General features: G+C 36.2%; 1 protein-coding gene across 3 annotated transcripts; it reads right to left on the bottom strand.

Moving 5' to 3' along the window:
- Positions 1-3,206: 3,206 nt before the first annotated feature.
- LOC107787356 (uncharacterized) lies at positions 3,207-7,610 on the bottom strand. Of its 3 annotated transcripts, XM_016608913.2 has the most exons (5): positions 7,288-7,530; positions 7,095-7,176; positions 5,875-6,115; positions 5,016-5,691; positions 3,207-4,791 (listed from the first exon to the last, which is right to left on the bottom strand). In XM_016608913.2, the coding sequence occupies exons 3-5, from the start codon at positions 6,100-6,102 to the stop codon at positions 3,449-3,451; spliced, it is 2,247 nt and encodes a 748-aa protein (XP_016464399.1). In that variant the 5' UTR covers positions 6,103-6,115; positions 7,095-7,176; positions 7,288-7,530; the 3' UTR covers positions 3,207-3,448. The 3 variants fall into 3 exon arrangements, with proteins under 3 accessions (XP_016464399.1, XP_016464398.1, XP_016464397.1); XM_016608912.2 differs by having other exon boundaries at positions 7,095-7,610; XM_016608911.2 differs by lacking the exon at positions 7,095-7,176 and having other exon boundaries at positions 7,288-7,600.
- Positions 7,611-9,559: the final 1,949 nt, after the last annotated feature.

Raw genomic sequence — 9,559 nt, 5'->3', positions numbered from 1 at the left:
AAATTGTGTGGACTGAGTCAAATTATTGTGACTAGATTCGAGCCGTTTGAAAGTTGATACGCGCAAAATAGAATTTCTGGAGCATTGCTTAGCTTGCTCGACATTGGATTTGGCCTGTTCGAGGTAAGTAATTTTTCTAATCTTGGAGTTGAGGGTATGAACCCTGAATATATGTATTTTGTGAATTGTTGGGAGGTGACGCACATGCTAGGTGACGGGCGTGTGGGTGTGCATTATAGAAATTGTGACATAATTATTTATGTGAAATTTTATAGTTAAATAATATTGGTATTTTCCATGCGGTTTTATGTGTTAAAGAAATTGAGCTGAAAAGCATATTAAAAATCATGTTAAGGCTATGTGCCAGTATTATTGGGACCCACAGAGGTCATATTACTGTGAATTATTGTGTTAAATTAAAAATTCATACTTAGTCATATTCATTTTATTGCATATCATATCTCAGTCTCTGTTGTTATTTATTGATATAACATATCATCATTTTTGGGCTATTTATTTCATGACATTGTGAGCCCGAGAGACTGGAGAGATTGATGACTGAGTGAGGCCGAGGGCCTGATTGTGAGGATGAGTGTGGATCGGGGCTGCCCGCCTGCAACATACTTTATTATTATAGCACGTGAGTTGTCCGTGCAGATTATAGCGCTTGGGCTGAAGGAGCCCCTCCGGAGTCTGTACACTCCTCCAGTGAGCGCAGGTACCTACTGAGTGCGAGTGCCGAGTGCTGAGTGACTGGGAGGCATGAGTGATTGTGAGGTATGCCCGAGTGGAAAGAGTAATTGTGAGGTATGCCCGAATGGCAAGAGTGATTGTGAGGTATGCCCTAGTGGCACGAGTGACTGTGAGGTTTGCTCGAGGGGCTGTATATGAGTGATGTTCTGCCCGAGGGGCTGTTTATGATGTTTTTCACTGAGGTGCATCACATTGGCATGCACACATGACATACATGCATAGAGATGTATTTTTCCTCATGCTGTACAACATCACATCATTCATGATTTCTCACACATTTTGACAGATGGGGATAGTGATGCATTTATTTTACACGGGTTATCCGGAAGGAAAATGAAACATCCTATTTATTATTGAAATTTTTTTTGGAGAAATTTATTGTTTTCAAACTATTCATATTATTGGCAACTTCGGCAAACGATTTGGGTTTTCACTAATGTATTTGAAAGAAAGAACTATTATTTTGTTTTTGAAATCATGATTTAGCTGAGTATTTTATCTCTGAATTACTTATGGTATTATTTACTTTATGTTGTTATGGATTATTGTGAACTATTGGTTTTGGATCCGACCTTGGTGGAAGCTCGTCACTACTTTCAACCTACGGCTAGGTTTGTTCCTTACTCAGTACATGGGGTCGGTTGTACTGATACTACACTTCTGCACATTGCATACAGATATTGGCTGTTGTTGTTACTGTGCTCGATGGTTGCGGGATTTGAATATGTACATGCGTTCCTGTTGTAGCTGCCTCTTATTCAAGGTAGCCTTAGATTTATAAAAGCTCTGTTTATGTATTATTCAAACAGACTATGTATTTATTTCATTTCCGCTTTGTATACTCTATTCTTAGAAGTCCATGATTTGTACTACCAGTTCTTGGGGATTGTATAAGATCAGGATCTTTATTCACTTAAATTACTTTAATAATTATTATTGAAATTGGTTAGTTGGTAATTGGCTTACCTAACGGAATGGGTTAGGTGCTATCACGACTAATTGGATTTTGGGTCGTGACACATCAGCATTTAGTACCTTGTGTAATCCTTGTTGGATGAGAAAATCCATCATCCTTCTTTGCCATGTTGAGAAACCTCTATCTCCGTTAAATTTTGCTACCTCATACTTTACTCGAGACATTTTTATTTTTCACCGAGTATAGTACTACCGACAGTGAATAGTATTTATGTAAACAAGCAGAACCTGTGCTCTGATACTAGTTGTTGGGAATAAACTCCCTACAAAAATAATATTCACAGTAATAAAAGCGGAATAATAACGTAGTACCGAGATACGGTAATTAACAAGAATAAAAGAGTGACAACGACATCAAGATTTTTATGTGAAAACCTCTTTTGAATAAGGAAAAAAACTACGGTCCCGAGACGAGCAACTGATATCACTATGTCAAGAAATTTTACAGTTGTAGGTCCGAGTAAAATATTGCAAAGATCACTACAACACTCAAAAGAAATAATTCTCTTTTGATATTCCCACCTCACTATAATATCGGTCACTCTCTATTTTTCTCACAGACTATTTTCTTATACCCTGTCAGTGATGCCTCACTCTTTCTTTCTCTCTTTGTTGGTTTGTAGAGATGAGACTCGAAGCTCTCCTTTTATAGGCGGAGCCTCAGTCTCTCACGCCTACTATATTTGACATTTTCCTCTCACGTCTACTATTTTTCCTCCATTTTTCTTTGTTTCATTTATGGGGATGGATCCCTTTCTTCCTTTTTTTTCTTTGTTTCATTTATGGGGATGGACCCACAAAAGTTGCTCTATTAAACTATTTGACATGTTGGTTGAATAATTCAGTATCAAGTTTCTCTCTTCTTTCTGTTATCATTCTTTTTTTCTTTTCTTTTTTTTATATGGATTTGGCTTTGAATATAGTAACTATAACGGTATGGTCCAGTTCGATTGCTTGTTAAATTTTTCATATTGCTACTAGTGAATGATGAGTTGAATAGTATAATTTTTACGTTTAGAAAAATCTCAAGCTTATTGGTCTTATAATTTGTAACAGATTGTGTTTATCCATTTTGTTGCCATTGGTTTCGTATTTTAACCTTAACTGATTACTCTATTAAAGGATGCTGCTGGAAGCATAATCTGTAGTCAAGTTCAAATTGGTTCTTTTAACATATAAAGGTTCAAATAAAAAATTGAAAAAGTTAAAAAATTAATTTAGAGAACTGCAAAAGAAAAACTAATGAAAAACATAAATGGAGCAGGACGGGACAAAAATAATCTGGAAAAATGCTAAATGGGGCAGTGTATGGGCGGGTCAAAATGTTAGGCCCGCCCCACTCCATTGCCATCCCTAGGTTTGTATATTTGAAGGAAGAAAGTAGAATTAAGTAATAAGACGCTATATGCTACAGTCGAGCCAAATAATTCAGGTTCCTACCATCTACAGTAGTTCTAGTGTGTAGATATACTATATAATTCATGAAAGATGGCAAAAGGTCTATCAATCAAACTAACAACAAAATATTGTTATCTTTGTCACTGTCATTGTAACTACATGAGCAGTTCCCCAAAAATAAGTATATACTATATGAGTTCGGCCAACTACCTGTACATACAATTCCAAGAGCAGAAATGCCTCGAATAAATCACTCTTATGAATTAACTTTGTGCATATCATATAATATTTCCATGAGTCAAAAAATACTCTCAAATAGCCATCAGCAAAAAGAGGAGATAGAACGAGCTCTCCGACCGTTTTGGCGCCCTTTTGTCACCCCCCAGTCTCTCCAAAATCTCTCTGTAACGCTATGTTTGTCATTACTAGGATGTGGATGTAACAGCGAACCAGTTCTCCCCCCAAAATGGGACCATCTCCTACTTCTCGAACTAGTCTTACGCAGAGTTTTCCTACATCGACCTGATTCGGATGCAGCATTTGCAGGTAACTTTAGACCTTCAATAGCCAGAAGATCTTCATTCAACTGACGCAGAGGCACAGAGGCAGCAGCAGGTAGCACTTCTGTTTGAAGGACCCTCTGATAGTTTCTCTTCCTTGGTCGGCTGCTCCTTGAACGACTACGTGATCCAACCTCATTCTCTAGATTACTTGCCAAAGAAGCTGCAATATCAGCAAGCCATCCCAGAGAATCATGAGAGGCTTCAGATGGTTCACCAGTGAGAGTCTTTGAGCGTGCCTTGACAGCAGATGACGAAATAAAAAGTAGTGTCTCTGCTGCAGCCCTGTCAGTTTCCCCAGTGTAATCACTCATGCGGTCTCTTTTACACCACTGGGCAGATGTACCGATCGGATTGTCCAGAGAGTCCCCTCTAGGTGGAGAACATTCCTTGTTTTCTGGGCTTACAGGAGCTTCCAAATCTCTGTCTACACTAGTCATTGTTGCTTCACTGTGACCAGGTGATAATAGAGTTTCTTCCTTGATGCTGTTAATGGAAGAATTAGTAGTAGATTTTCTAGATTTGAGTGCAGAATCAGGACTCGGGATACAGTCAAGAAGAACATATTTTTCACAAATCTCTCTTTCTCTGCCTTCAGGGAGATTCAGATGTGAAATATTGGAGGTAGGGGCGGAAAACTGATCATCAGACAAATCGGAAGAAGGTGTGCAATTCAAGTCCATACCCTTCACTGAATTCATGCTATCTGGAATCTTAGATAACTTAACAGCATGGGTCTGTCCAGATGTAGGGTCATTATCACCATATTTCATCAAGCAGGAGCCTGATGTGCCAGAAGTTGGACTAGAAGCACTACTGTTGTACAGGTCACTCTTCATTCCAGTGAGATTAGAATTCCCAACAGAAGATTTAGGACTCTTACTGAGTGATGCATTAGTAATAAAGCATGGAAGAGCTTGAACTGCGAAGGGTATCTCCTTAATTTTTTTCCGAGGAGAAACTAGCAATGATTTGTTAGTTTTGTTTCCATTACGACTCTTGTCTACAAATCTTGGAGGTGAACTTGCTGTTTGATTACATTGAAGAAGTGTTCTCTCAACAGAAGAAACTTCATCAGAAGGATTCAGGTTGCTTACACCTCCCCCTGTAACAGCAGGAAATAAAAATGAAATGAGGAAAATGTTCACTCTACCAACATTTTTGTGATAGGTTTAATTGGATAAGCATGCGACTCATAACAAAGAACACATAAAGAATCTGATGGAAGAAATAGAAAAGCAGCCAGTATTGGCAAATCAAATGTTAAGAACATCCTGTCAGCATAAATATTATATTTAGAATATTGTCTCAAGAGAATACACAGAATACCTTCTTTCTTCAGAGTTGAGCATTCTGCATGCCCTGTTCCAGATAGATCCTGATCCATTTCGCTGATTTCCTCATGAACGTCCATAGATTCAAGTGCAGAATTTGGACACCCTGTTTCATCAGGCTGTATTGGTTCATTCAGGTCAAACAAAAGAAAGGTACCCCTAGGAGTTGAGTTAGAAATCGAAGAATCTCCAGGATAAACAAAGTTGACTTTTGAACTATGTTGAGGTTGAATCTCTGAAATCAGAATATTGGGCCCTTGAACAGGACTTTCCTCCACACATTGTTCTCCGTCTTCAATATCTACGTATTCTTCTGCTGGAAGTTCAAGATCGAATGTTTTATTTCTTGACGCACTGCTCATCGAAGATGACATTTTCCAATCTTTTCTAACATTTTGTTCCGTCAACAAGTCAGCACCTGGTTGCACTATCTGACCAGCAATAGAATTTGAAGAACCTTGAAACATTTCTCTACATGGTGCAGACGGCTCGGCGCTTGTGAGGTCAACCAGAGGCCAATCAGTTTTCTGGGAAATTTCAGACCTTAACTGTGACATAAAAGACTTCGACTCTGATGCTTGCAAGTGTAAATGATCTTCCATTTGCTTTCTCCTTCTAATCTCATCCATTAACTCTCTTTGTCTTCTATATACGCGATGTAGTTCATTGACCTGAGAAAGAAAACATGCTTTAGAGTTATATCCATTCTGATCCTTTCATAGAATCACCGTCTGATCAGAGCATTCCTAAGATAACTATCTGACCAGCATAAAAGAAAACATGGTTTAGAGTTCATTGATTGGACGATGACATGATCTCTTTCAAAGGATAAGATCAAAGGCTCATGTGTATACCTGATATCTAAATATTGCTTCATGCTTGCGTATCGTCTGCTTCAATATTTCCTTTTGATGAACTAATTCCACATTCTGGTCCACCATAAATGGAGGCAAGGAAACATAGAAGCCTCTGGCACCGTTCCACGTGATATCATTGTGTGGTAGAGACCATGAATTACCAGTAACGCTCCCACTAAGATCTTTTGGAGGGTAATATCCCGGGAGATAGCTTGTCCACTGCATTTTTCTCCCCACCCTTTGACACAAACAAAGTGCAAAGTTTAGAATGTTAACCAAATGAAATAGGATAGTTAATACTTAATACCTCAGCACTAATAGTGGAAGATACCGAAGAGTAGGTCACAATTAATATGGGAGAGAGATGAAAATTCAAACAAAAGAACTTGTTGTACTTCGAAGTATAGAAGACAAGGATGTTTATATTTATATTGAAAAGAAGCACAATGCTGCATTTTGTTCGGAAATGTTATGCCCTCCTATATCCAACGAAATACAATTTTCCATATTGTGTTGATCCATTTCACACAGTCAGGATCAAGGTCAGAATGGTAAATGAGTTGTGAACATTGAAATAAAGATTCTGATAAAGAGGCAACACTCAAAGATAACTACAATTGTGCCCCGATGGTATCATAAATTAGTTCAAGGAATTTCAAACTCAATTAGGAATCATTTGCCTAAAGTTAAATCGAGACTTAGAAATCCATCCATGCAAATCGAACGAAGGAAACATGAAAAGATAATATCGATTTTTAGGCACATAACAAATCACGCATCCACAAAACACTCAGTTTCTAAAACCAGAAGCACTTGTAGTGGCAACATACCGAAAAAAGGGGGAAAGAAAGTAACAAATCTGGCTTTTGACTCCAAAAACATTGAAACAGAGATCACGTTGAAAAAAAAACCGGAAAATGCCAGTACTACAAAACCCAAAATTTGGATAAAATATTTATTAAAAGGGAAAAAGTCAACAATCATAGATCCAACCGATACAATCGTCAGTCACAGGACTTGCAACCGTCAAACATCACAGATGCAGACACTCAGAAGGGGGAAGAAGAAGAGAGATGAAAAACAAAACCCAACATTCCAATCCACAAATACGCACAAAGCGACAAACAAAGATGCATCTACGAACACCCAAAATACCCAGATAAGGGAAATCATAAAAAGCAAACAAACGAAACAAAGAAGGAATTTGTAGAAATTACCAGAGAGGGAATCGGGTTCAGCTTAAAGAAAAAACGCAGAAAGAGATCAGTAATCGAAGACTAGCTCCAGCGGAGCTCAGAGCTAAAAGAAATCGGAAGAAAACCCATTATAGGAGAAGAGTGAAGATAGAGCTGAAATAATATCAGAAAATCATGAGGAGGCTTATAGTAAAAGCCAAGAAAGAGATGCTACCGAAAGTCCATTTCCATTGTCGTCAACCAAACAGGCGAAATGTGGGACTGGGAAAGGAAATGGCGTCTTCCGGATCTGCTGGGACCACTCTTCAGTCTTTTATCTCTCTCTCTCTCTCTCTTTACAATACAAAGAAGAAGATGCTACGCCTGGGTTTGTAAGAAAATAGTTAGTAACTTACATAGGAAGAGAGAGAGATGGGCCATTTGTCAACACTTTGGAGTTTGGGGTCTATCTTTGCTTGGATTTTTCTTGATGATGAAGCGTAAGATATATGGATTTGTCTTTTAGATTCTTTCCACTATCCTTGTCCTTTTGTCATTGGGATGGCCTATATTTCCAACTATTATTATACTACTTACTCCGTTTCAGTATTACGTAGTTTACTGAAATAGTTACGTAAACTATTATTATACTACGTAAACTATAAAATAGTTTACGTGAACCTATTTTATTTTATTTTTTAAAAAAATATTTTTTTTTAAATTTAAAAATAATTTTATTTAAACTTATAATTCTATTCTTAATGAGAAATTTTTATAACCGTACAAATACTCTGGGTCCCTTTTTAACTTATTTAGGACCACAAATTCCAAAAGTCTTCATTTTTTCTTAAATTTCGTGTCCAGTCAAACAGGTTAAGGATAACTAACTTTCTTTTGGTAATATTATATAAGAATAATTCTTTTGGGGTGAAGTTTCTTCCAACTTTCATTCTGGTCATGATATTTTTTAGATCAAAAGTTTAATCTCAGCATTATAGTTTGTTTTGCCAAATTTCTCCAATTTTAGAAGATTTTTTTTTTTCAAAGTTGAAGTGTTTAATCAAGTTTTTGGAAGAAAAAAAAGTGCTTTTATACAGAAGCAGAAGCAATTTTGGAAAAGCAAAAAAAAGTAGCTTCTCTCCAAAAGCACTTTTGAAAAAAATATACTTAGAAGTAATTTTAAAAACCTGGCTAAACACTAATTGTTGCTCACAAGTCTTTTCAAATTAATTAGCCAAACACAAACTACTTCTCATCAAAAGTATTTTTTTCAAAATAAGCTAATTTTTTCAGCTTGGCCAACGGGGTATTCGTTTAGTCGGATTCCTAAAACAGTGTATATTGCGGTCTAACTAAAAAAATTTAATTTTATTACTTCGTGTAATTTTCTATTTCACACAAAATTAAAACTAAGATGTACTACGTATTCATTTCCTATTTAAGGCCAGTTATCTTTTTCATTCAACTAAATAAGGAAAGTTGTTCTTTTTTTCCTAGTAAGGATTGTTGATATTCTCTTCTCATGAATCTTCTGAAAAGCAATCTCTTATACTGCTTCAGCAAAATGGCTTTTTTTTCCTGAGAAAATTATCTTTTGTTAGCTCTTTCTACTAACGCTGTAATTAGGGGTGGACATAATTTGACAAACCCGAAATCCAAATTGAAATTCGAATTGTTTGGATTTTTGGTTTGTATTTTCGGATTATGAATTAGATTTTGGATTTAATTTTTAAACCTTTTGAATTTCGGATTAGATATTAGATTTGATACTTCAGATTTTTGGATTCCCAAAATTTTGAAATTTTTATATTTTATATTTAATCCATTATTCATATGGCAGTAATGATAAGTTCAATATTCTAACTATTAGACATAATCTGATATATTCAATACTAGTTACTAAGATATTATCATAATATTTTATATTGGGACATGAATTTACAATTGCTACTTCTTATCGGCCTTACTAATGTCTTTGTTGTTTTTTCTTGATGATGATTTCATTACTTGAATACTTTATTTGGATATGATTGCGGTGAAAATGAGGAACGTTTTAGGCAATTTAACATGAATACTTCATTTGGATGTTCATTATTATAGAAAGAAGAAACATCTCAACTTTTAAGCTCAAAATCGAAAATTCAAAATATCCAAACCGACTAATCCGAATCCAAACTTAAAAAATCTGATTCAATCCGAAAACTGAAAATCCAAACTAAAATTTTTATATCCAATCCCAATTGCCCGAATGCCCACCCCTAACTGTAACTATCCATATCCATCTACGTGAAAAAATGTGTATCGCAAGTCCTTCATACCCTTACTTGCTTATCGTTATTAAAATAATGTAAGATGATGGATAAGATCTTCGTATCCTTAACTAGATTTTTCGGGTTCAAGTTTTGAAAAAAAATCATATGAAACGATTCTCCTTTGCAGAATTGACCATTCTAAGAAGCCAACGGCCCTAGGGTCAAGATGGACTTCTTTTGGAGGAAGTCTCAACT

This window comes from Nicotiana tabacum, chromosome 4 (assembly GCF_000715075.1).
Source record: "Nicotiana tabacum cultivar K326 chromosome 4, ASM71507v2, whole genome shotgun sequence".
In the NCBI taxonomy this organism is placed as follows: domain Eukaryota; kingdom Viridiplantae; phylum Streptophyta; class Magnoliopsida; order Solanales; family Solanaceae; genus Nicotiana; species Nicotiana tabacum.
This window is presented reverse-complemented; position numbering and strand designations above follow the sequence as displayed.

Excerpts from the sequence above, each read along its gene's own strand:
- LOC107787356 (XM_016608911.2), bottom strand. Across the intron at positions 5,692-5,874 it reads AAGCAATATTTAGATATCAG|GTCAATGAACTACATCGCGT; the intron begins GTATACACATGA and ends TTTCTTTCTCAG. Across the intron at positions 4,792-5,015 it reads CTCAACTCTGAAGAAAGAAG|GGGGAGGTGTAAGCAACCTG; the intron begins GTATTCTGTGTA and ends CTGCTGTTACAG.